The 25,478-nt window shown below is 48.7% G+C and overlaps 3 protein-coding genes across 3 annotated transcripts in view; 1 reads left to right on the top strand and 2 right to left on the bottom strand.

Moving 5' to 3' along the window:
- Positions 1-1,332: 1,332 nt before the first annotated feature.
- On the top strand, positions 1,333-3,030 carry LOC105945016 (putative methyl-CpG-binding domain protein 3-like 5). Its single transcript, XM_012952034.2, has 2 exons — positions 1,333-1,374; positions 2,470-3,030. Exons 1-2 carry the CDS (start codon positions 1,333-1,335, stop codon positions 3,028-3,030), a joined length of 603 nt encoding a protein of 200 aa, XP_012807488.1.
- A 3,932-nt stretch (positions 3,031-6,962) lies between these two features.
- On the bottom strand, positions 6,963-15,841 carry LOC123456387 (zinc finger protein 558-like). The gene is given in 9 exon segments (XM_045139404.1): positions 6,963-7,523; positions 8,109-8,785; positions 8,788-8,987; positions 9,447-9,519; positions 9,880-9,975; positions 12,902-13,028; positions 14,082-14,170; positions 15,091-15,176; positions 15,810-15,841. Coding segments are annotated over 9 exon segments (1,941 nt in total).
- Positions 15,842-20,347: 4,506 nt separating this feature from the next.
- The window catches only part of Muc16 (mucin 16, cell surface associated), a 100,685-nt gene continuing 95,554 nt past the window's right edge, over positions 20,348-25,478 (bottom strand). Inside the window, 4 exon segments of the mRNA XM_045139403.1 lie at positions 20,348-20,465; positions 21,979-22,058; positions 22,358-22,399; positions 24,340-24,506. Of these exon segments, the coding sequence (XP_044995338.1) occupies positions 20,370-20,465; positions 21,979-22,058; positions 22,358-22,399; positions 24,340-24,506 (385 nt within the window). The 3' untranslated portion in view covers positions 20,348-20,369.

Genomic DNA, 25,478 nt, shown 5'->3' with positions numbered 1-25,478 from the left:
CTGTGAGTTCGAGGCGACCCTGAGACTACATACACAGTGAATTCCTGGTCAGCCTGGGCTAGAGTGAATCCCTACCTTGAAAAACCAAAACAAACAAACAAACAAACTGAAAAAGGCCTGGTGGTACACACCTTTAATCCCAGAACTCAGGAGGTAGAGGTAGGATGGATGTGATTGCAAGGTCAGCCTAGGCTAGAGCTAGACCCTATCTTGAAAAACCACAAACAAACAAAATAAAACCTAAAAAATTTGCCAGGCATGGTGACACACACCTTTAATTCCAAGGCCAAGGTAGGAGGATCACTGTAAACTCTAGGCCAGTCTGAGACAGTGAACTCGGGCTAGAATGAGACCCAACCTTGAAAAATAAAAATAAAAAAAAAAAAGAATCTAAGATTTCAAACATAATAAAAAATACTATAGTAGCTCAAACTGTTCTTTACACACACAGTAGGCCTGGACTGAAAATGGGTCCCAGTGACACACCTCCTCTAGCAGATTATCTGCCTGCCGAGAATTTAAGTAGGACGTTTAATCTTAATCAAAAATGCCTGAGTTGAAAAGCCAGGCATGCTGGTGCACGCCTTTAATTTGAGCACTCAGGAGGCAGAGTTAGGAGGATCGCCATAAATTCAAGGCCACCCTGACACTCCATAGTGAATTCCAGGTCAGCCTGAGCCAGAGTGAGACCCTACCTTGAAACACCAAAAACACAAAACAACAACAACAACAAAATCTTCATCTACCAACAATTGCTGACAGTGTCAGTAATTCCACATATTTTTCTTTTGTATAAAGGTTCAAGACTCAAGTGCTAGTAGGAATGAGACTGTATCTTCCAAGGATTATCCACTGATCAGTTTGTCAATGATTGGCTTATCTACTAGCACGATCATTCATAGTAATCCACTGATTGCCTTATTTGATGAGTGCTTTACTCTCTCATTGGCTTATCCATGGGTTTTTAGAAAAATATTTTATTTATTTGATAGAGAGAGAGAGAGAAAGAGAGAGAGAGAGAATGGACGCCTCAGGGCCTTCAGCCACTGAAAACAAACTCCATATGCATGTGCCGCTTTGTGCATCTGGTGTATATTGGTCCTGGGGAATCGAACCTGGGTCCTTTGGCTTTGCAGGCAAGCGCCCTAACCACTAAGTCAACTCTCTAGCCCCATGGGTGGGTTCTTCCACTGATTGGCTTATCCATTTCTCTTCCTTTATAAAAGGGGAGCCAGTTGAGGCAGTCACTGCATTTTCCAACAGTTCTCAGCGGCTTTCATCTCAAGAGTGGTGACAGAACAAAAACAGACAAATAAATAAAACTCTAGGACCATGGAGCCTTCAAAAGACTCATTTCCAAGCCAACCTATTTTGGTGAGTATATAACTCAGTTATTGGAGTGTCCATTCTTGTACCTTTCCCTTCAATTTAAAATTCTTTAAGTTAGCAGACAGTTATACCTACAGCAAGATGACATCTTATGGCAAGCTGTTTTCCTAGATGTCAACATTGTTAAGTGAAATTCAAGAGGTGTCTTGTTGGTGATAGGGTCTAACAAATGCATTGTTATGTGATTTTTGTCTTGTGTGAACATCATAGAGTGCACTTTTCTTTTTTCTTTTTCTTTTGGTTTTTTTGAAGGTAGAGTCTCGCTTTAGCCCAGGATAGCCTGGAATTCACTATGTAGTCTCAGGATGGCCTCAAACTAACTTTAATCCTCCTACTTCTGCCTCCCAAGCACTTGGATTAAAGGAGTGTGCCACCACACCCGGCTCATATAGTGTTTTCTTTTTTTTTTTTTTTTTTTCCTACATAGGGTCTCATTCTAGCTCAGGCTGACCTGCAATTCCCTGTGTAGTCTCAGGGTGGCCTTGAACTCATGGTGATCCTCCTACCTCTGCCTCCTCAGTGCTGGGATTCATAGAGTGTTCTTATACAAGCTCAGACGGCGCAGGCCAGGCACTTATCCATGTGTGTCAAGAAGAGAGAGGGGTTGGGGAATCAGCAAAGAATGACAGTAACAGGGAAGTCAAGAGGAGCATTGTCAAAGATGGAGTGGAATTGTCTGCAACTCATCTGGTAGAGACCGTCAGCTTCCTGTCCTCCATGCAGCATCAGCTGGAAGATGTACCAGGAGCCTGGTGCGTGGTGTGCATAATCTGCAACATCTAGTAACAGCAAAAATGCAAACTCTGCGTTCACCCACACCCAGACCAGTCTACTTGGGATGAGATCTGATTTTCAGAAGTCTAGGTGACTGTTACAGGCCGGGCTTGTTGGCACTTGGGAGGCAGAGGTAGAAGGATCGCTGTGAGTTTAAGGCCACTCTGAGACTACATAGTTGACTGCTATCATGCACAATGTGACTCGATGCATCTTTTCAGGGGAAAGGGAGGGTGGGAGATCCAAATCAGCTGAGAACATCTTCCTAACTGGTGCTGTTTACATTTCTCATTTTGCTTTTTAAAGGGGAGGCTCACAAGAAGTATGATACCTGAGACTTTAAGGAGGAAGAGAAAAGTCCAGGTCTCCAAGGGGAAGCACGGAGCTGGCGTAGGTCCTGCACTTCCTGTGAGAATCACCAGCTGCATTTTCCAGAAGCCTGTGACTCCAATAACTTCCAACCCTGGCAGTCAGACCAGGCGCAGGCAGAGGGGAGAGAAGCTGGAGAGGCCCCAGCAACTCTGCGCTTTTGGGAGGCTGCAGGGACTCCAGATCCGAGGTCGAGAGGCAGATGTGGGCCAGCTGGATTTTGCCAGTGCCTTAAAGATTATTGCGCTGGGAATGCAGAACAAACGCCCGGCTGGAGCTGGAGCTGGTCGGCACGTTCCCCAGCAGCTCACCTCTGGCCAGTCCTCTTGTTGGAGAGACATGATCCACGGAGGTCTGACTGCTTCGCCATCCTTATACAGCCAAGGGGTAACTACCGCAGACATCCAGAGACAGACAGAGAAGGTGATGGAAGTGAGGAAGAGGTTGGCTGAAGCCCTGGAGGCGGACAGGCTTGCTAAGAGAAGGCATGTGGTCTGAAAAGGAGATGCAAACTGACCAGAGAGAGGTTGCCACGATGGAACTCTCTTTTTACTCCTACCTTTACATAGCAATCTTGCTCTAATAAGGATGCTTTATACCTCAATTGCTCTTTATTAAAACCTTTCTGAAAGGTAAAAAGTGTGAACAGTACACGGTTTGTGAGATTAGGTTTCAAGGAACGAATAAAGGGTCTGTTTGTTTTAGCTGTTCAATTTCAGTATATAATTGTCTTGTGGATGTGACAGTCTACATAGCCCAAACAGGTCTTGAACTCAAGACCCACCTGCCTCAGTCTCCCAGTGCTGCGTACCATCCCATTCAACTCTTCATTCATCTTACGTCTACAGCAGTAGAATAGCCACAAGGATTGCTTAATATTATTATTATTTTTCGTTCCAGACTGACCTCCAACTAGCTATATGGCAGAGAATGACCTTAAACTACTACTTTTTTTTTTTTTTATTTTTGGTTTTCCGAGGTAGGGTCTCACTCACTCTAGCTCAGACTGACCTGGAACTCACTATGTAGTCTCAAACTCATGGCAATCCTCCTACCTCTGCCTCCCGATTAAAGGCGTGTGCCACCTTGAACTTCTGATCCTTTACCTCCTGAATGGTGGGATTACAGGCATGTTTTTTGTTGTTGTTTATTTTTATTTATTTATTTGAGAGTGATAGACAGCGAGAGAAAGAGGCAGAGCGAGAGAGCGCGCGAGAGAGAGAGCGCGAGAGAATGGGTGCATTAGGGCCTCCAGCCAGTGCAAATGAAGTCCAGATGCATGCGCCCCCTTGTGCATCTGGCTTACTCGTGGGTCCTGGGGAATCGAGCCTCGAACCGGGGTCCTTGGGCTTCACAGGCAAGTGCTTAACCGCTAAGCCATCTCTCCAGCCCTACAGGCATGTTTTTACCATACCTTGTTTATGCATGCTAGGCAGTCTACCAAGTAAGCTCCATTTCAAACCCCTGCTTCGTGTTTTATATTTACATATTTTTCTTTTTCTTTTTTTTTTTTTTTTTCTGTTTGTTTTTCGAGGTAGGGTTTCACCTTAGCTCAGGCTGACCTGGAACAGCAGGAAAAAAAATGCTGACTCTTGAGCAGGGCGTGGTGGTGCACACCTTTAATCCCAGCACTTGGGAAGCAGAGTTAGGATCACTGTGAGTTCGAGGCCACCCTGAGACTACAGAGTGAGTTCTGGGTCATCCTGGGCTAGAGCAAGACCCTACCATGAAAAACAAAAAATTAAGCAGTCCCACATGTGACATGGATGTGAAAAGGAGCCAGCGTAGGGGGTCTTAGGGCTGGAAGACCTCATGGGACAAGAAGAATCGACTAAAACAACTTGTGCCAGAAAATGCCATAATGATACCTAATACTTTATACACTTATTAAAAAAAATAAGTCCAGAGGTAATGCAACCAGTGGCAATCATCATGTTATTTTTGTTCCAGTTTTTTTTTGTTGGTGGTGTTGTCAGGATAAAAACAAACTAAAAATCAGCTCTTCATATTCCAGACCTTGAAGCCAGCAGTGACGTTGAACACTGCTCTCAGATGTTTTTATTAAGTAGAAAAGGATGGAAATTAGGAAAGGGGCTCATGGTATTTTCCAGAATAACAAGGCAAAAAGAGAAAGGTCATAAAGTCTCGCACATTGAAAAGAATGCCACTGCTATAAAAGAATTATGATGCATCACCTAATTTCCATTATGATAGTCAAGAGATTAATATATTGATTTTGTGTGTGTGTGTGTGTGTGTGTGTGTGTGTGTGTGTGTGTGTGTGTATAGTCTGTGTGATGTATGTACTTTTTGTTTTGAGGTAGATTTTCACTCTAATCCACACTGACCTAGAATTCACTATGTAGTCTCAGGGTGGCCTCGAATTTACAGTGATCCTCCTACTTCTGCCTCCCAAGTGCTGGGATTAAAGGCGTGCACCACCACCCCTGGCTGATGTATGAACTTTGTGTGTTATGTGTACTCCGGGCATGTATGTGCACAGGCCACCAGCTATCCTTCTCTCACCCCTCATCCACACTTCTTTCCTCCTCAACCCGGACTTGCTGCCTGCCAGTGAGCATCAGCAATTGTGCCATCTTGGCCTTCACAAATTGGGGTTACATACATGCTTGGCCATGCCCAACTTAAATTTTTTTCTTATTTACTTGCGGAGAGACAGAGAATGGGCGCATCACGGCCTCTAGCCACTGCAAATGGATTTCTTATGCCTGATTTTATAGCCCCCTGACGTAGGGTCTCACTCTAGCCCAGGCTGACCTGGAATTCACTGTGTAGTCTCAGGGTAGCCTCAAATTCATGGCGATCCTCCCACCTCTGCCTCCTGAGTGCTGGGATTAAAGGTATGTGCCATTACACTCAGCCTTTACTGATACTTTTAGAGAACAATTATAGTTACTTTTTGGATTGTTGAGATAGGGTCTTGCTCTGTAATCCAGGCTGGCATTGAACTCATGATCTTCCTATGTCAGCCTTCCAAGTGCTGGGATTACAAGAGTGTGCTACCATATCCAGTTTATGAAAGAGGAAATTATATTAAGTGCATTGCCTTGAAATTTGAGGATTGTTAACCTAAGGTTTGTTTTAGAGTATAGATGTAATTTAAAAAAGTTTATATGAAAAAAAAAACCTGAAAATGAATGAGTCTAACCTATAGAGAAGGCCATTCTACATTCACCAATACTTTCCATTCCCAGTAAAATTACCCCGTCGTCACTCAGGGCAGAACTGTCGCTGGGACAGCCTCAGGGGTTTACAATCCTTGGGCGTCTCACTATCCACTAGGAGTAGTCAAGACAAATCTCCCTCCCCCCAACTTAATACACCTGTCAGGTTTGTGCCCACCTCCATAACAGGTGTCCCTGAAAGGTTGCCAATGTCAAACATTTGGGGTGGGAGCTTCCAGAATATATTCTCTCTTTAAAAACACTCGATGACTTTTCATTACAGACAGAACACCTCACTGCCTTGTGGTCAGTAATGTGACCCTTAGGTGGCAGAATTTTCCTCAGCTGTGGGACTTCTCATGGGTCTCAAAGGACCAGCATCATGAGGGGCCTCTAATGGTTATTTAGGTCACCAGGGTTACTGAATGCTGTCTCATGTCAATGAAGAGGACAAGGGTCTGCTGAAGGCTTGTCTCCATTAATTTCATGGCAAGTTCCCCAGATGGCTCCTAGTAGATCTCTTACTTAGCATTAATACTTCCGCCACTTTTCTCCCAGGCTAGATTGGAAGGTAAAATATACCTTCCCAAGGCATTCAGTTTTCTCACTGGCCTACCTTGGATCACTTGCTTTGGGAGAAACTTTTTGCCATATTGTAAAGGCCCACGGAGAAGACTACGTGGTGGGGAAGGGAAGGTCTCCTGTCAACAAACAGCCCTCGTTTCTAGCTGTGGGAGTACACGGCATTGGAAGCGCTTCACTTCGGAAAACTGCAGCTCTGCCATGGCATCTTTAATTTTTTATTTTGGTTTTCTAAGGTAGGGTCTCACTCTAGCTCAGGCTGACCTGGAGTTCACTATGGAGTCTCAGGGTGGCCTCGAACTCTCGGCGATCCTCCTACCTCTGCGTCCCCGAGTGCTGGGATGAAAGGCGTGCGCCACCACGCCAGGCTTGCTGTGGCATCTTAAGATGCCACCTCATGGGACGTTCTGAGGGAGAACTGCAGAGCTCACCTGCTCTCCAATTCCTGACCGACAGACACTGAGAGATAACCAATGGTCCTTGAAGTGCTAACGTTTCGGAGGACGACATAGATAATTAGTACGTCTGGCGTCCTAGGGCCAGCCATGGGCTTTCTCATAAGAGATTCTGCAAGTGGGCTCCTCACTGCAGTACATACCCAGCTATGGTGCGGTCGCTCTTGCACAGCGTTGCTGGTGAAGGACTTCCCGCAGGGCTGACAGCCCTACGGCCTTTCCCCGCTGTGAGTCCGCACGCGCTTCCTGACAGCTGACAGGTCACTAAAGGCCTCCCCGCAGGCCCGGCGCGCGCGCAGGGCCTCTCCGCGGTGTGCGCTGTCCTGTGCGCGGTCAGCGAGAAGCCGCGGCTGAGGGCTTTCCCGCGCTCGGCGGGCGCATGCGTGCGGCGTCTCTCCCGCGTGCGCGCGCAGGTGCTGGCCGTGGTGCGAGCCCTTGCTGAGGTCTTTCCCGCGCTCGGCGTGTCTCCCGTGTGCGCGCGCAGGTGCTGGCTGAGGTAAGAGCCCTTGCTGTGGGCTTCCCGCGCTCGGCGCATGCGTGTGGCGTGTCTCCCGTGTGTGCGCGCAGGTGCTGGCCGAGGCGCGAGTCCTTCCCGCGCTCGGCGCGTGCGTGCGGCGTGTCTCCCGTGTGCGCGCGCAGGTGCTGGCCGAGGCGCGAGTCCTTGCTGAGGTCTTTCCCGCGCTCGGCGCATGCGTGCGGCGTCTCTCCTGCGTGCGCGCGCAGGTGCTGGCCGAGGTACGAGCGAAACAGCCGGTTGCTACAGGTAGGAACTGTATATTCAGGAGTAAATATAAAAATAGGCTAAAAGATAGGCTGCGGGTGGCCCAAGATATGGGGTTGGTCGGGTCAACCTAAACTTTATGTCCCGGGAAGAGGAAAAACAAAAATACAGTTTTGAAGAAAAACCAAAGTAATAAAATAGTTTCCCAAGACAGCCTGACCAAGGACTTAAACCTCTGGTTATGCACAAATGAGACATGTAGACATAAACTGTACAAGCTTGGCAAATACCCTTGTGAAGCCCCCTCCCCTTTCCCTTCCTTGCTAAAAACCCTATAAGAAGAAACACCCAATAGGGCTCAGGGTCGACTCCTCTGTCTCCTGCATGAGATACGTGTCGACCCCAGCGCTCTGGTTCCCCGAATAAAGCCTCATGCTTTTGCAGCAAGTTGGGTCTCCCGTGTGCCTTTGGGTGCGTGCTATCTCGAGACTTGAGTGAAGGTCTCCCTCTGGGGGTCTTTCACTGGCTGAGGTGCAAGCCCTTCCTGAGGTCTTCCCCCGCTCGGGGGGCGTGTCTCCCGTGTGCGCGCGCAGGTGCTGGCTGAGGCGCCAGCCCTTGCTGAGGTCTTTCCCGCCCTCTGCGCGTGCGTGCGGCGTCTCTCCCGTGTGCGCGCGCAGGCGCTGGCTGAGGTGCGAGTCCTTGCTGAGGCCTTTCCCGCGCTCGGATTGTGGCGTGTCTCCCGTGTGCGCGCGCAGGTGCTGGCTGAGGTGCGAGTCCTTTCCGCGCTCTGCGCGTGCGTGCGGCGTCTCTCCCGTGTGCGCGCGCAGTTGCTGGCTGAGGTGCGAGTCCTTTCCGCGCTCTGCGCGTGCGTGCGGCGTCTCTCCCGTGTGCGCGCGCAGGTGCTGGCTGAGGTGCGAGTCCTTTCCGCGCTCTGCGCGTGCGTGCGGCGTCTCTCCCGTGTGCGCGCGCAGGTGCTGGCTGAGGTGCGAGTCCTTTCCGCACTCTGCGCGTGCGTGTGGTGTCTCTCCCGTGTGCGCGCGCAGGTGCTGGCCGAGGCGCCAGCCCTTGCTGAGGTCTTCCCGCGCTCGGCGGGCCCGTGCGGCTTCTCCCCGCAGTGGACCCTGCGGAGGCCGGTGAGGGCGGACCTCGTGCTGCAGGCCTTGCCGCACTGAGGACATTGGTGGCGACTCTCCCCCGCGTGGACGCTGCCGCGGCTCTGGAGGACACAGCGGGTGCGGAGGACGTGGGGGGGACCCTGGCCACGCGGCGCGCACGGCTTCTGCCGCGTGTGGACCCTCACGGGCAGCCGCGGGCGGGGTCGCTGGAGGCCTTCGCGCTGCGACCGCAGCATGGCTTCTCCCCGCCGTGGGTTCTCCCACGACCTGCGGCTGAAGGACTCGGTTTTTCTCCGGTGTGAATTCTCTTGTGCTGAGTCAGGCTCGATTTTGTGCCGAAGACTTTGGGACAGTGACTGCGCTCATCGATTTTCATTCCACGATGACGTCTTTCCTGTGGATTAAGAGATGAACGAGAACGACATGTATTTAGCGTCTCCTGCTAGACCGCTAATTCTCTCCCAGAAATCCCAGGACATAATGGAGCCTTTGGGAGGTTTCAGTGCTGGTGGATGGCTTCTGCCCAGTTTCAACCTTTGGAAGCCAAAAAAGATAGATGCCTAGCTACCAGTTCTTAGCATACTCAGGAGACGTTTTCTGATAGGGGGAAGATCACCCTATGTTGCAAGGAGTTATATCTAGTTCAAATTTAATAAAATCGTTGCTTGTCGGAGCTGTTGCCAAGAGCTATGTTTCAAGCTAAGTTCTGTTTTCTCTAAAGGACAACAGTTTCACACCCTCTTGGGGTATCACTTCCTCAAGAATAAATGAGACTTTCTACCGTGATTTTCTAGGTTTTCAGTCTTTTCTGATTTAAAGCATTTTCCTACAGTGGAAAAGCAGAAATAATTAATGTTAGTCTTACCGTTTTTACACTTTTATCCCGTTCTTTAGAAGTTACCCGTTTGGTTTTCAGTACTGTCTCCAAATCTGAGGCAAATTGAGAAGAAGTTTAGGTCAGTAGAAAACAAAGCGATGGTGGTGTTCACGCGAGTTAAAGCAGACACACATCAGAATCTAGGTTCTGCAAAGAAAGGGAAATTGTTTTGGAATTTTACGTATTAATGAAAGAAAGGTTTAAGAAGATTGAGACCGATGTGAGATGACAAAGAAAGAGGCATTAGGAATGGAAACTGGGACTTCATGCCTTCGCTTCCCCCGGCTATCACATAAGATGACCAGAACAGTGAGAAAAGAGCTTATACAAAGCTCCCGAGTCCGTGAACTTCAATAAGCCCAGTCCCTGTTTTCCTGGCTGTGGCTGAGGGCTCACAGGCACCTGGTGCTCACCTGGACAGGTGCCTGCAAGAATCCGTCTCTCCTTTGGCATCGCTTTTTCTTCTTCCTCCAACTGGGATAGTAGACCCGGCTTATCAACATGGTGTCCTGTTGTTGGGGAAAATACACGAAATGTAGGCAGATTGATTACGGAGTAAACAACTGCACAATACTGAAGTCAATACTTCTGAGAATGGAACAGTGTGACTTTAGAAGTACTGGAATAATTCTGCTTGAATTTTACGAAATATAGTAATTGTACTGATGATTGCTCCTTGGGAGCAAGGGATAAAAATGCAGGCATCTGAACCTCAATATGCCCATACAGCCCATACCTAGTTCAGATGCATACTTTAGAGGCCCTAAAAATTTTAAACATAGAAAATATAAAGTCAGGGTAAGAAAGAGACATTCATTTTATAGAGGACATTAGATAGTTCCAGAAAGTCTGTTCACCCAGGTTCAATTCCATAGGACCCAGATGCATGGAGAAGGGCTATGGATGTGAAATAGCGTCCTTGTGTTTTTTTTTTTTAAAAATATATTTATATATCTATTATTTATTTAAGAAAAAGAGAGGCATATATAGAGAGAATGGGTACACCAGGGCCTCAAGCCACTGCAGATAAACTCCAGACATATGCACCACATGTGCCTCTGGCTTATGGGTGTACTGGGGAATCAAACGTGGGTCATTAGTTTTCACATACAGCCATCTTTTTTTTTTTTTTTTTGGTCTTTCCAGAATTTTATTTATTTGAGAGTGACACAGAGAAAAAAGGCAGATAGAGAGAGAATGGAAGCATCAGGGCCTCCAGCCATTGCAAACATACTGCAGACGCATGCGCCCCCTTGTGCATGTAGCTAATGTGGGTCCTGGGGAATGGAGCTTTGAACCATCTCTCCAGCCCAACCAGCATTTTTTTTGTTTTGTTTTTTGAGGTAGAGTTTCACTGTAGCTCAGGCTGACCTGGAATTCAGTCTAGTCTCAGTGTGGCCTTGAACTCTCAGCAATCCTATCTCTGCCTCCTGAGTGCAGGGATTAAAGGCGTGTGCCACCATGCCTGGCTGACAGAGAAGCACCTTAACTGCTAAGCCATTTTTCCAGCTCCTAAGCATCCTTTTATAATAATCCACTCTCAACAGAACTGGTCTGGTCCCATGAAACTGACCGACTCCCAAGACAGTATTGAGGATCGTGTCTCTGGAGCCTGTCGTCTCCCAGTAGACCTCACCTCTGAGACAGTATTGAGGATGGTGTCTCTGGAGCATGTCGTCTCCCAGTAGACCTCACAGATGAAAGACAGTACTGAGGATCGTGTCTGGAGCCTGTCGACTCCCAGTAGACCTCACCACTGAGACAGTATTGAGGATCGTGTCTCTGGAGCCTGTGGTCTCCCAGTAGACCTCACCACTGAAAGACAGTACTGAGGATCGTGTCTCTGGAGCCTGTCGACTCCCAGTAGACCTCACCACTGAAAGACAGTATTGAGGGTCGTGTCTCTGGAGCCTGTCGTCTCCCGGTAAACATCACCACTGAGACAGTATTGAGGATGGTGTCTCTGGAGCCTGTCGTCTCCCAGTAAACATCACCACTGAGACAGTATTGAGGATGGTGTCTCTGGAGCCTGTCATCTCCCAGTAAACATCACCACTGAGACAGTATTGAGGATGGTGTCTCTGGAGCCTGTCGTCTCCCAGTAAACATCACCACTGAAAGACAGTATTTAGGATCGTGTCTCTGGAGCCTGTCGTCTCCCAGTAGACCTCACCACTGAGACAGTACTGAGGATCGTGTCTCTGGAGCCTGTGTCTCCCACTGGACCTCACCACTGAAAGACAGTATTGAGGATCGTGTTTCTGGAGCCTGTGGTCTCCCAGTAGACCTCACCACTGAGACAGTATTGAGGATCGTGTCTCTGGAGCCTGTGTCTCCCACTGGACCTCACCACTGAGACAGTATTGAGGATCATGTTTCTGGAGCCTGTCGTCTCCCACTGGACCTCACCACTGAGACAGTATTGAGGATCGTGTCTCTGGAGCCTGTGTCTCCCACTGGACCTCACCACTGAAAGACAGTATTGAGGATCGTGTTTCTGGAGCCTGTGGTCTCCCAGTAGACCTCACCACTGAGACAGTATTGAGGATCGTGTCTCTGGAGCCTGTGTCTCCCACTGGACCTCACCACTGAAAGACAGTATTGAGGATCGTGTTTCTGGAGCCTGTGGTCTCCCAGTAGACCTCACCACTGAGACAGTATTGAGGATCGTGTCTCTGGAGCCTGTGTCTCCCACTGGACCTCACCACTGAGACAGTATTGAGGATCATGTTTCTGGAGCCTGTCGTCTCCCACCGGACCTCAACACTGAGACGGTATTGAGGATCGTGTCTTTGGAGCCTGTGGTCTCCCACCAGACCTCAACACTGTAAGCTTCCACCACTTCAACACTGTTTCAAAGTGAACCAAGTTTCCAGCAAATGAACTTTGGTAGCCAAACCACAGCAATGGTAATGAAATGCTATGAAATTACAGTGTTGTATATTGTGAATACATTGATTTTCTGTAAACTGAGTAATTCAAATGTTGAATTTTATGTTTTGTAAACTTTTCATCAATAAAAAATAGGGGTGGAGAGATAGCTCAGTGGTTAAGGTGCTTGCCTGCAAAGCCTACCAACCCAGGTTCAATTCCCTAGTACCCACATAAAGCCAGATGCCCAAAGTGGAGCATATATCTGGAGTTCATTGGCAGTGGCTAAAGTCCCTGGTGCCCCCATACTTGTTTCTCTCTGCAAATAAATAAGTAAAAATACTTTTTAAAGTGGGAAAGATGGGGCTGTGGAGATGGCTCAGTGGTTAAAGGAACTTTCGTCAAAAGCCTGCTGTTCAGGTTTTACTCCCCAGTACCCATGTAAAGCATGCACATGTTCTTTCTCTTTCTCTCTCTCAGAAATGAATAGAAATATTTCTAACAATAGGAATGAAAGCCTTGCTCCCGAGTCACTGAAGGAACGCAGGCTCAACGGTGGCTTACCAAGTGAGGCCACGTTCTTCCAGTTTTCCAGCATTACCTTCCTGTACAGAGTTGTCTGTAAAGGGTCCAGCAAAGCCCACTCCTCCTGCGAGAACTTCACAGCCACATCCTCAAAGGTCACCAGGTCCTAAACCAAGGATCCCACCAAAGGTAAGAGGAAGCGGGCGTGAGAAGGCATGCGGACAGGGCCCCAGCGTTCCTCCCCTTGGCGTCTGGGCTTGATGCTTTGGCTCCTGGCCATGTAGGCCTCACCCCCAAAGTTACTTGCTCTCCCCACTCACACAGTGAACTCTCAGAATCTCATTTCCTTCCATGTCCTGAGCATAGGCCCAGGCAATGCAGAAAGAGGAGAAATAGTTGACATAACGAATGACCTTCTACGGCCATTTGGCTCCCCCATAACCTCTCGAGAGGGCATGATGCACTTAGGGACTCTGGAATGAACTCTGGAAACGCAGTGAGCAGGGGCTGGAAAGATGGCTCAGTGGGAAAGAGCAGTTACTGGGCAGGTGTGAGGGTCTGAGTTTGATCTCCAGCACCCATGAAAAAAAGTACATGCCTATAACTCTAGACCAAGGAAGCTGGAGACAGGAGGATTGTTGGGGTTCCCAGATCCACCTTAGAGCTCCACGTTCAGTGGGAGACCCTTTCTCAATGAAATGAGTCAAAGGAGTGACAAAAGAGGGCACCTTTGGCTGGCTGGCTGGCTGGCTTAGCAGTTAAGGCGCTTGCCTCCAAAGCCAAAGGACCCAGGTTCGACTCCCCAGGACCCACGTTAGCCAGATGCTCAAGGGGGCGCATGCATATGGAGATTGTTTGCAGTGGCTGGAGCCTCTGGCATGCCCATTCTCTCCCTCCCTCCCTCTTTCTCTGTCAAATAAATAAACAAAATATTTAAATTAAAGAAGAAACCTGATATCTTCCTCTGGTTTTCGTGTGTGTATGCAAATCTGTATACACGCACAACACACACACACATACACACACACACACACACACACACACACACACACACACACACGAAAACAGTAACAAGAAAATACAGAGTGTTGGCACACGGGCCATTTTCTGGGCAGACTCTTAGTCCCTTAGCATCAGATGCTTGGAATCTTAGGATCTTCGGACCCCTGAAGATTCTGTCTGAAGAACAATGAGTGGAAAAAATCAAGACCTGACTCACCTGTAACAAGCTTGTCAGGAATTCACTGGCCAGCTCGTCTTTGCCTGCACATCTTTTCTGAGGATACACCGGGTACAGGGATGACAAAACTGGGGAAAGAGAAATTGGTTCCAAGAATCTAAGATGTCGTGGATTCGGATGTCCTGGAGGCTTATCCACTCATCCACGGCTGCTGCACGCACAGCATGCTCCTGCCACACAAGGCACACTCCACCACCGCAGAGACATCCAGCCGCAGCTTTCATAAAGAACGGGCACAGTCCTGTCTAATCCTAACCAAAATACAGGGTTCAGGGGTCTGTCTACCTACGAGGAAAAGATGACATCCATTTTACAGGTGGGGGAACTGAAGTTCTGAAGGCATCACCATTTATTACAGAAAGAATTAAAGGCTGAGCTCAACAGCAACCACATGGCCACCACATACATGACCAGATGACATACCCACCAACACTGAAGACCCCATCCCAAGAGCTGCCGAGGACCACTGGGCCACACTCCTGCTTCACCTGAGAGGTCCAAGACTCTTTGATGGCCGCCCAACACCTCCTGTACTGCTCTGTGGGCCTGGAGGCCTTGAAATCGGGACTTTGAGGCATGCCCGAACCCACGTGTGGTAGAAAAGAAGCTAATAGCTGAACTGATTCACTAAGTTATCTTTGTCATCAGATAGAAAAATCCCAAAGAAGGGCCTGTCCAGAAAGGGCTCAAAGGGAAGATCACAAGGAAAGACAGCTTAGGCTAAAACAAAGTAAAATGGAGTTCACTGTTAGGGTGGCCTGACTGTAGAAGTCATTGATAGGCAAATTGTCTTGTCTATTCGCTCACCCCTCCCCTCGGCTCTGGAAACCATCTTTCCATAAAATGGAAGTAAAATCTCAGCTCAGACCAAAGCTTCTTTGGAGGGCTAACTTCAAGCTTCTTGGCCCCCGGGCTAATAAACTTTCTACTTTCACTCATTCTGGAGTTCGAGTGATCTTCCCAGAGAATTTCTACCACACACACTCACCACAAGTGGGAGGGAGAACGATGGCTGCCATCCTGAACACACGGCTTGGGCACGTCTCCTCTGACTCCCCCGGGCATCGGGCGGCACTGAGGAAGGAACGGGAGACAAAAAGGCTGCACGGCTGCTCACTTTTCTTTTTCTTTTTCTTTTTATGATAGGAAAGGGTTTATTTCAGGCTTACAGATTCCATGGGAAGCTTCATCATGGTGTAAAGAAGCTGGCTTATTTCAGCATGCATCATAGCAGAGAGAGAGAGAGAGAGAGACAGAAAGAAAGAAAGAAAGAAAGAAAGAAAGAAAGAAAGAAAGAAAGAAAAAGAAATAAAGAAAGAAAGAAAGAAAGAAAGAAAGAGAAAGAAAGAAAGAGAGAAAGAAAGAAAGAGAGAGGAGAACTAACAACAGCCAGCATGAACAGCCAGGGTTTAAGCTACCTCTGTACACATACAGCAGGGCTGGACTCAAGATCTACCCCCAGTGACACACCTGCTCCCGCAGGACTCTACTTGCTAAAGACTGAGTAGGAAGCTTAATCAAAAATACCTGAGTTGGGCTGGAGAGGTGGCTTAGATATTAAAGCACTTGCCTACAAAGCCAAAGGACCCAGGTTTGATTCCCCAGTAGTACCCACATAAAGTCAGATGCACAAGGTAGCACATGCATCTGGTGTTATTTGCAATGGCTAATAGCCCTGGTGCACCCATTCTCTCTCTCGCTGCTCACTTTTCCAGGGTGGCTGAGATGAGCTTGTCCATCTTGCCCTCCTTCAAAATGTACATTCTTCCTCCCACACTGGACCTTTCCTCTGTTTGTTAGGGAAAAAACAAACAAACATCATCACCACCACCATCATCCACAACAAAAAGGGTCAACGTTCTCTCTGCTGTCACGCCACATTGAATGAGAGCCAGTAACAAGCAAGCATTTTTGCAGTGATCATCAACTGGGGGCCTATCCATTCAGTTCAGTGCTGGCAAAATCGACTTCGATAAAGTATGTCACGTTCCAGGCTGGAGAGGTGGTTTAGCAGTTAAGGCGCTTGCCTGCAAAGACAGAGGACCCAGGTTTGATTCCCCAATACCCACGTAAGCCAGACGCACAAGGTGGCACATGTGTCTGGAATTCATTTTCAGTGGCTAAAGGCTCTGGCGCACCCATTCTCTCTCTCTCCCTCTTTCTTTCTCAAATAATAAAATAAAGTGTCAGGTTCCACAGAGTGCTTAATTCCCAGAGTTCCCACCCCCAACTTTAGATGCTGGTGATAAGCCCTCTGTGGTTTTCTCTGTACTCCGGACCCAGGGGCTACAAACTGGGACTCCACAGCCCTTCCTCGTGTTTGATTCATTTGCTCAAGTGTCTCACAGAACTCAGGGTTTGCTTTTCTGTTTCCTGGCTTATTACAAAGGCTGTTGCAAAGGCCACAGGTGAGTAGATACACACAGCAAGATATATGGGAGGGGTGCAGGGCCCTTCATGTGTTTTCTGGATGCAACAACCTCTAGGAAGCTGGTAAGTACCACTACCTGCGAACTCTCCAAACCCTGACCCTTTGGCTTATTACGGAGATTTTGGTACACTGGCAACAGACTGGGTGGGAAACTCAGGAAGGCCTGTCTGCTATTCTTCATAGCGTCTTTGGGCTATGGAAGAAATTTGTCAGTGTTAGACCAGGATGCCAAAACATTAACTATGTGCCCTTTTGGACTCAGTTCCAATAATTACCTCAAAGATGCATATATACTAAAAGACTGGGGCAAGATTATTGACTGTACATATAACGGGGAATCAAGCCTCGAACCTGGGTCCTTAGGTTTCACAGGTAAGCGCTTAACCGCTAAACTCATTCATAATGGACATTCAGTCTCTCAGTTCAGTTCCTCTAAAGAACCCTGAGGAACGCAGGGGCTTTTCTCACGCAGTGCTCTTACGATCACACCCGTGTTCCTTCATCTCAGTCAAACTCCATGACTAACTATACCCAGCCTCACCTTCAGTTCTCAAGCTAATCACCATTCTTACCCAAAGGACTTCCCTGTCTCTTCAGACCGAGCCACACAATCCTCTCACCTTGTCTGTCCTGTTAGAATGTACACTCTGCGAAGGCAGAAAAAGTCTGTTTTAGCCGGGTGTGGTGGCGCCCGCCTTTAGTCCCAGCACTAGGAGGCAGGGGGAGGAGGATCGCCGTGAGTTCCAGGCCACCCTGAGACTCCATAGTGAATTCCAGGTCAGCCTGAGCTACAGTGAAACCCTACCTGGAAAAACCAAAAGAAAAATAAAAAGGCCCTGGCAGTCCAAATTTTCTCTCTCTCTCTTAAATAATTAACATATTTTAAAATCTATTTTTATTTATTTGAGAGGAAGAGGTATATATATAGAGAGAGAATATGAATGGGCATGCCAGGGCCTCCAGCCACTGCAAATGAACTCCGGACATATGCGCCCCCTTGTGCTCTGTTGTGAATTTATAGAATTTCATCGGAACTTCAGAAACTTTTAAAGTTTTTCCCTCTGCCCCCCTCCCCCACAGTCGTGATTCCTTTGTCGCGCAGGCTGCACCGTGCGGCCGTCCCGACCTCCATCCAGCCCTGGCGTGCAGCAGCAGCTCTCTGCCCTCGGCTCTCAAGTCTGCCCCATCAGAGGTGCAAGGTCTGCACACTGGTGCACGCACAAGGGGCTCGGAGGGGTGCAGCAGCAGGAGTGCCATCCGGGGACCGTGATCAATCAGAGGGGCTCGCGGGGGTGGGGGGAGGCAGAGCTTGCAGAGCTCCCAGAGCTTGCAGAGCTGTCAACGATCCCTCCTCCCCCTCCTAGGCCTCGGGGTGCAGCCGCGCCCTTCCCTACGCACTTCAGCTTCCGGACACGGGTGGGCCTCGGCGCCCTCCACATCCCGACCCGCGCCGCCCAGCCTAGTCATTGAGGGTTTCCCGGTAGAGTTCCGGAGAGGGTCTGTACACAGGGTTCAGCTCTGGCCACGCGAGCAGCCTCCAAGTCCCCGATCCACGCCGGTGGGCACGAACGAGCCACAATGTGGGTGGGAGCAAGCTTGCAGGACGAGATTGTCTTCTCAGCGAACAGTGAGTGCCACACGATATAACTGACAGCTTCCTTTGGGACTCAAGTGGTCACTGTGAGGTTCTGGGTTCAAGATTGAAGGGAAGTGGAGACAAACTGTTTCTTGGGCCCAAGACATTAAAAAAAATTTTATTTATACTTATTTGAAAGACAAGAGACCAAGAATGGGCGCGCCAGGGCCTCCAGCCACTAGAAAGAAACTCCAGATGTGTGCATCTGGCTTACAAGGGTCCTTTGGCTTGGCAGGCAGGCAAGTGCCTTAACTGCCAAGCCATCCCTCCAGCCTGGGTAAGCCTTTTTTGTCTTGTCTGACCCAAAGATTTAATTTTAAATCCAGGTGAGACAGTGGTGGTGTTCAGAGCTGTCCAGCAGAGGGTTTTGAAGTCTCTTTTGGGGAGGGGAAGATCCTGTGCTTGGCTGGGAGAGGACTCTGGGACCTGAAGGGTTGAGGACTATCTCCAGCCTACAGCAGTGAGGTTGCCTGGACATCCTGTTGAACTTTTAGGGGCACTGAGGCTTGGCATTTCCTCTCTGTAGTGGGGTCCGGTGTTGCATGAGTAAGACCACTTACTCAAAATACTGGCCAGGGCTGCACCTCAGATCTCTGAGAGTAACCCTACACTGCTCTGAACTGTTCCTAGTATCAGCTGTTACTGGAAAAAAAAAAAAACAAAATGTTTATTGCAAAAAGAGGATGGGAGTTAAACCATAAATCACAACTCATGTGTTATAGTTACAGCCATAAAAGCAATTTTACTTTATTTTTGTTTATTTATTTGAGAGAGAGAGAGAGAGGATGAGAGAGGGAGAGAGAATGGGTGTGCCAGGGCCTCCAGCCACTGCAAAGTAACTCCAGATGCGTGCGCCCCCTGTGCATCTGGCTAATGTGGGTCCTGGGGAATCAAACCGAGGTCCTTTGGCCTTGCAGGCAAACGCCTTAACTGCTAAACCATCTTTCCAGCCCCATAAAAGTAATTTTAAACATAAAGGGGAAACTGGTGTGTTACAGCAGGGACATTCTAGTCTTAAAAGATTATAGGGAAGGAGAAAAAAAAAAAAAAAACAAGGCTGGGCATGGTGGCACACTCCTTTAATCCCAGTGCTAGGGAGGCATAGGTTGAAGGATTGCTGAGAGTTCGAGGCCACCCTGGGACTACATAGTTAATTCCCGGTCAGCCTGGACCAGTGAGACCCTACATCCAAACCACAAAAATAAATAAATAAATAAAACAAAAAGGAACTAGTGAATAGGTCAGTTGGTCAGTTCCAGGAAGCGCCTGGGGGGTGTGAGTTGGGCCTGCAACGAGTCTCTGAATGTACCACTTATCTGCCCGTAAGGATTTTGTTCAACAGTGTAGGCCCAGGATAATGCTATTTAGACCAGCAGAGCATCCTCTTTATTTACCATCCCTATCTGCTTAAGCAAGTGTTTCATTGTTTTATTCCATTCTTTTATGAGCTGTGTTGCAGTTGGGTTTGAGTTGCTGGTAGAAATCACCCAACCAAAAGCAGCTTGTGGGAAAAAGAGGTTTATTTTTGCTTATAGGCTCAAGGGGAAGCTCCCCTTGATGATGGCAGGGGAAAACGATGGCATGAGCAGACGGTGGGCGTCACCCCCTGGCCCACATATAGTAAACTGTGGCAACAGGAGAGTGTGTCAAACACTAGCAACGGGGAGCTGGCTTTAACACCCATAAGCCCGCCCCCAACAACAAACCCCCTCCAGCAGGCATTACTTTCCAAATCTCCATCAGCTGGGGACCCAGCATTCAGAACACCTGAGTTTATGGGGGACACCTGGATCAAAACCCCACAAGCTCCCACAAGGAAATGACTTCTATTTTTCTTTAAGCTTGATATGAAGAAATGTAGAGAAATATAACAGTTTGATCTCTTTCCACTCTCCACCCATGGACAATAGGTGGTGTTTTTCAGAAAGGCGTCATCATTTACTGTGACACTAAGTAGAGTCCTCACGATCCCAGCCACAGTCTGAGCATGGCTCTACTCAATGCGGGTGTGGGGGACCCATGCTCATCGTCCCAACCCTGGGGATTTGGAAGCTATAATGTCACAAGTTTAAGGACAGCCTGGCTTATACGAGACCCTGTCTGAAAATAAGAACAAAGAAAGGCACGGATACTATCTGAGCAATGTGGTTTATTTCTTCTTTGCACCCGGCTTGGCAAAAGGCGGTCCTGAGAGGTGGACTCACTGCAGCTTCCTCAGGTCCAGATGTGGTAGGTAATAGCCCAGGTGATGCTGGACCTGGTAATTTCCCCCCTTCTTCCGCAGGCAGACAGTTACCTGTGAGTGGAAAGAGAAGGCATCAGGGTGGGCTAGCCAACCATCCAAGTACTGGAGACCTCAGATACGAGAAATACAAGAAAGCCAGATGCCCAGAGTTCCTTATGTAGTCTCACTGTGGCCTTGAACTCACAGTGCTTCCCTACCTCTGCCTCCCCAGTGATGGGATCAAAAGCATGAGCTACTCTACCTGACATATATACATACACACACACACACACACACATATATGCCATATAAGATATATACATACATATATACATAAGATAGATGTATATCTTATTTATTTATTGGTGAGAGAGACAGAGAGAGAGAGAGAGAATGGGTGCTCCATGGCCTCCTGCAATTGCAAACAAACTCCAGACACCACCTGGCTTTGTGTGGGTACTAGGGGATCGAAGCGGGTTGGGGGCGTGGTGGGAGAATCATGCTTTGCGAGCAAGTGCCTTGAACAAACACGGAGCCATCTCTCCAGTCTTCCATCTAGGTCTTGGGAATGTTGGGGCCAGTCGTAACGCAGGCCCTGTGCACTAGATTTTGCTTCTTTCTCCAAAGCTTTTATTCCGTTTCTTTGCCTGCTCCCTCTTCCCTCTGTCCCTCTTTATTTTCTGGGTGCCTGGCTTTCTCCCTCAGCCTGTCTCTCCCTCTCCATTCTCAATTTTTTTAAAAAATATGTTTATTTATTTGACAGAGAGAAAGAGGGAGAGAGAGAATGGGCGCACCAGGGCCTCCAGGCACTGCAAACGAACTCCAGATGTGTGCGCCCCCTTGTGCATCTGGCTAACGTGGGTCCTGGGGAATAGAACCTGGGTCCTTTGACTTTGTAGGCAAATGCCTTAACCGTTAAGCCATCCCTCCAGCCCCATTCTCAATTTTTTAAAGAAGTCTCTCATACCCCCTTTTATTCAGTTTTCTTCTCCCCCACATCATATCTCTCATCAGTGTATCAACATAAAATTGCCTGTCACCTATCAGCCATCTGTTACCTGTGGACCATCCGTCAATTGCCTATCAGTTCCCTATCATTTATGTAGCATCATCTATCCTCTTTTTTTTATTTTAAAATTATTTATTTGTTTATTTGAGATCGACAGACACAGAGAGGAAGACAGATAGAGGGAGAGAGAGAGAATGGGCACACCAGGGCTTCCAGCCTCTGCAAACGAACTCCAGACGCATGCGCCCCCTTGTGCATCTGGCTAACGTGGGACCTGGGGAACCGAGCCTCGAACCGGGGTCCTTAGGCTTCACAGGCAAGCGCTTAACCGCTAAGCCATCTCTCCAGCCCTATCCTCTTTTTTATCTATCATCTATTAGTCGTTGGTGTTTTGTTTCTGTCTCTATCAGCTGTGCCGCATCTGCCGACCGTCTACCTTTTAATCATCTATCCAGCGTCTGTGCATGTTGGCCTCCACATGCATCATACACACACACACACACACACACACACACACACACACCCCACACATTTTTTTATTAACATAGTCTCATGAGACGAGCATCCCTTGCTCACCAGGAAACAGCCGATCAGGAGTGTGATGAGTCCCAGGAGTCCAGCCAAACAGATGAGGATGATGGCCCAGAAGGGAAGTTCTGGGGAGACAAGCGCTAGGGTGAGTCGCTTCCCAGGGATCCTCCTCGAGCCCCGTGGGGCCTGAGTATGGGCAAGAGTTGGGCGGGGAGCACGGAACAGCTCGATATTGCATGGCTCTGAAGCTCTCTTGCCCAGCAGGACAATATCCAGGCTGTCCTCCCCTTGGGTCTCACATATCCTTGCCATGGGTTTAGCCATCTTCCGTCATGGCCCAAGACCGACCCTCCGCCCTTCACAGCTCCCACACAAGGCAAAACACGGAACTCTCCCCCCAGGCACGAGCTTCTCTGCAGCTTACCAGAGTTCCTAGACGCCGCCTCATTTGTGTGGCCGGAATACCCTGCAGACGAATGACAGAGAGAACGCGTGGCGTCGTGGCTTGCTTTTTAACTTTCTCAGTCTTGTAATTTTGGGGATAGAGCCTAGGGTCTTGAGCACGCAAGGCCAGTGCTCTGCCACCCATTCCTTATTCTAACAAAGGTTTCCAAATGTGAGAGGCAGCATGGCATTGCAAGGTTTGGGAGTGACCGAGTCCACCGAGACCACTCTGAGGCAAAGATGGAAGCTTTCATTCGGGGGGGAAAACCACGAGCTGCCAGGACTGACGCTCAGGAGCGGAGCACAGCCCACCTGAGATTCCAGATAGAGGGGCTTTATCGAGCTCTTCAGGTGGGGGAAGGTGAGGAAGGGAAAAGAATTCTTTGTTCTTTACATCAGCCATTTCACACAGCTAGGGTGTGAGACCGGCACAGCGAGCAGGTGACCTTGGAGATAAGGGGCCAGGAAACCTAGACCTGGGGCGTTGTTGGGAAGGAAGGATGATGGCTGGGAGGTTCCTTGAGGAATGTGGATGACTCACTTCCCTGTGTTTCTGTCACCCTCCTGCTGTCTTTGGTGAGTCCATTTTGGGAAGCCCATCTTGACCTAACCGGTATGGTAAGGGTCTACTGCTTAGATTTAACCACGAATATTTCATCCGATTGAAACAATGGTTAGAACTGGGGCATTGGCGCGGTTGGCATAGCACTTGCCACGCAAGCGTACAGACCTGGGTCTGAAATCCTGGCACCCACGAGAAATGCCGAGGGCGGTGGCATGTGCCCACAACCCCGGGGGTGGGGAAGCTGAGGCAGGAGGATCCCCCCCCGGGGCTAGTCGGCCAATCCAGCCAAATCAGTGAGCTCTGCCTCAAAAAATAACGTGGGTCCCCCTTCCAGATCGGCAGAGGCAGCAGCTGGAGCAGCTGCAGCCTGCGCCTTTTCAAGGCCACCCTCAGCCCGCACCAAGGTCTCTTTCTTTCCCACTTCCTCCTCTTCCACCCCCTCCTCCTTCTACCCATGGGGGGGGGCTCACCTTCCTGCCTGCCCCTATTGTTGGGGTCCTCTGCCTCCTGCCCTTCCTGACTGCTCCCCTTCCTCCCCACCAAAAAAAAAAAAGATGGAAAGCAATTGAAGACATCCAGCATTGACTACTGGCCTCCAAACACCCATGTACACGTGTACACATATCTGCATACACAAACATGAGGCCACTTGCATATTAACATACATACATACATGGAGAAACACCATACGCACACATATATATGCACAAAATCAGTTTAAAAGTAAGTCCAAGCGGGGTGTGGTGGCACACGCCTTTAACCCCAGCACTTGGGAGGCAGAGGTAGGAGGACTGCCGAGAGAGAGTTCAAGACCACCCTGAGACTCCATAGTGAATTCCAGGTCAGCCTGGGCTAGAGTGAGACCCTACTTTGAAAAACTAAAAAAAAAAAAGTGTAAGTCCAGGGCTGGAAAGATGGTTTAGTGGTTAAAGCTCTTGCCTGCAAAGCCTAAGGACCTGGGTTTGATTACCCAGAACCTATGAAAGCCAGACGCACAAGGTGGCGCATGCATCTGGAGTTCATTTGCAGAGGCTGGTGGCCCTGGCGTGCCCATTCTCATTCTCTCTCCCTCCCTGTCTCGTTCTCTCTCAAATAAATAAACACAAATCAATAAATAAGTAATAAAAACAAATTAAAAGCCCAGAGAAGATAGGTGACTGCTGTGAGGTCACAGAGCTTTCCAGGAGAGCGGGGAAGGCTAGGTGTGACATTTTCTCCCTCAGTGTTTCATAACACCCGAACAAACCACACATGCCGTCTCCTAGTTCACCGAGAGGCGCCTGGTGTGATGTGGCTGAGGACATACGGCGAAGTTCAACACTGCCCCTTGCTCAGGGAAGCCCCACGCGTGGAAGGGGGACCTCCCACCCCGGCTCCGGTGGCCGGGGAGACCTTACCATCCACAAGGACACTCTTCCTGTCCAGTGTGAAGTTCAGCAGCTGGGTACCATTCTGGGTCATCCTCAGGAATTCTTCATAGATGGCAACTTTGTCCACTCTCCGAGCCAATGGGGAGAAGTCACACAAGGAGTCCACCCCAGTGTGGTTGCTGTCTGGGACCGACCTGGAGAGCGCGTAAAAGATGAACAAGGACACTGGGAATTCTGCCTTGACTACAGCTTCTCCCATCTGGGTACTGACCAGGCCCGACCCTGCTTAGCTTCTGAGATCGGACAAGATTGGGCGTGTTCAGGGCAGGAGATCAGAGTTGACTAGAGAGTCCCTACTGCTAGGCCTTGGCCAGGAGAACTCTGTGCGACAACGTGAACGTCCTGCATCTGCACTTTGTTTTTCTGTTTGTTCGTGTGTGTGTGTTACTCGTGTGTGTTCACATATGGGGGCACACGAGTGGGTGGGTAAGCGTGCACTTGTGTGCATGTGTATATGGAGGCCAGACGTTGATGCCACATGTCTTCCTTAATTGGTCTCCATCTTGTTTATGTATTTTATTTATTTATTTAGGAGAAGGAGAGAGGGAAAAAAAAGGCAGAAGTTTTTACTCCCAACATTCCAGAAATGCTCTAGCAATGACCACTTATTTTTATTTTTATTTTTTATTTGAGAGAGAGAAAGAAAGAGAATGGGCATGCCAGGGCCTTGAGCCTGTGCAAATGAACTCCAGACACATGCACCACCTTGTGCATCTGACTTATGTGGGTCCCAGGGAGTGGAACCTGGGTCCTTTGGCTTCTCAGGCAAATGCCTTAATTACTAAGCCATCTCTCTAGCATGACTATTTATTTTATTTCTAATATTTTTATTTTTATTTGTTTATTTGACAAGGAAAGAAGGAGAGAGGCAGAGAGAGAGAAAGAGAGAGAGGGAGAGAGAAAGAGAAAGAATGGGCATGCCAAGGCCTCCAGCCACTGCAAATGAACTCCAGATGCATGTGCCATCTGTGCATCTGGCTTACATGGGTCCTGAGGAATCAAACCTGGATTCTCAGACTTAAGTGCCTTAGCTGCTAAGCCATCATTCAGCCCCTTTTGTTCCTTTTTATTTTTTTTTTTTTGGTTTTTCAAGGTAGAGTCTCACT

This window comes from Jaculus jaculus, chromosome 21 (assembly GCF_020740685.1).
Source record: "Jaculus jaculus isolate mJacJac1 chromosome 21, mJacJac1.mat.Y.cur, whole genome shotgun sequence".
NCBI lineage: Eukaryota > Metazoa > Chordata > Mammalia > Rodentia > Dipodidae > Jaculus > Jaculus jaculus.
Note: the sequence above shows the minus strand (reverse complement) of the source record. Positions and strands in the feature narration are given on the sequence as shown.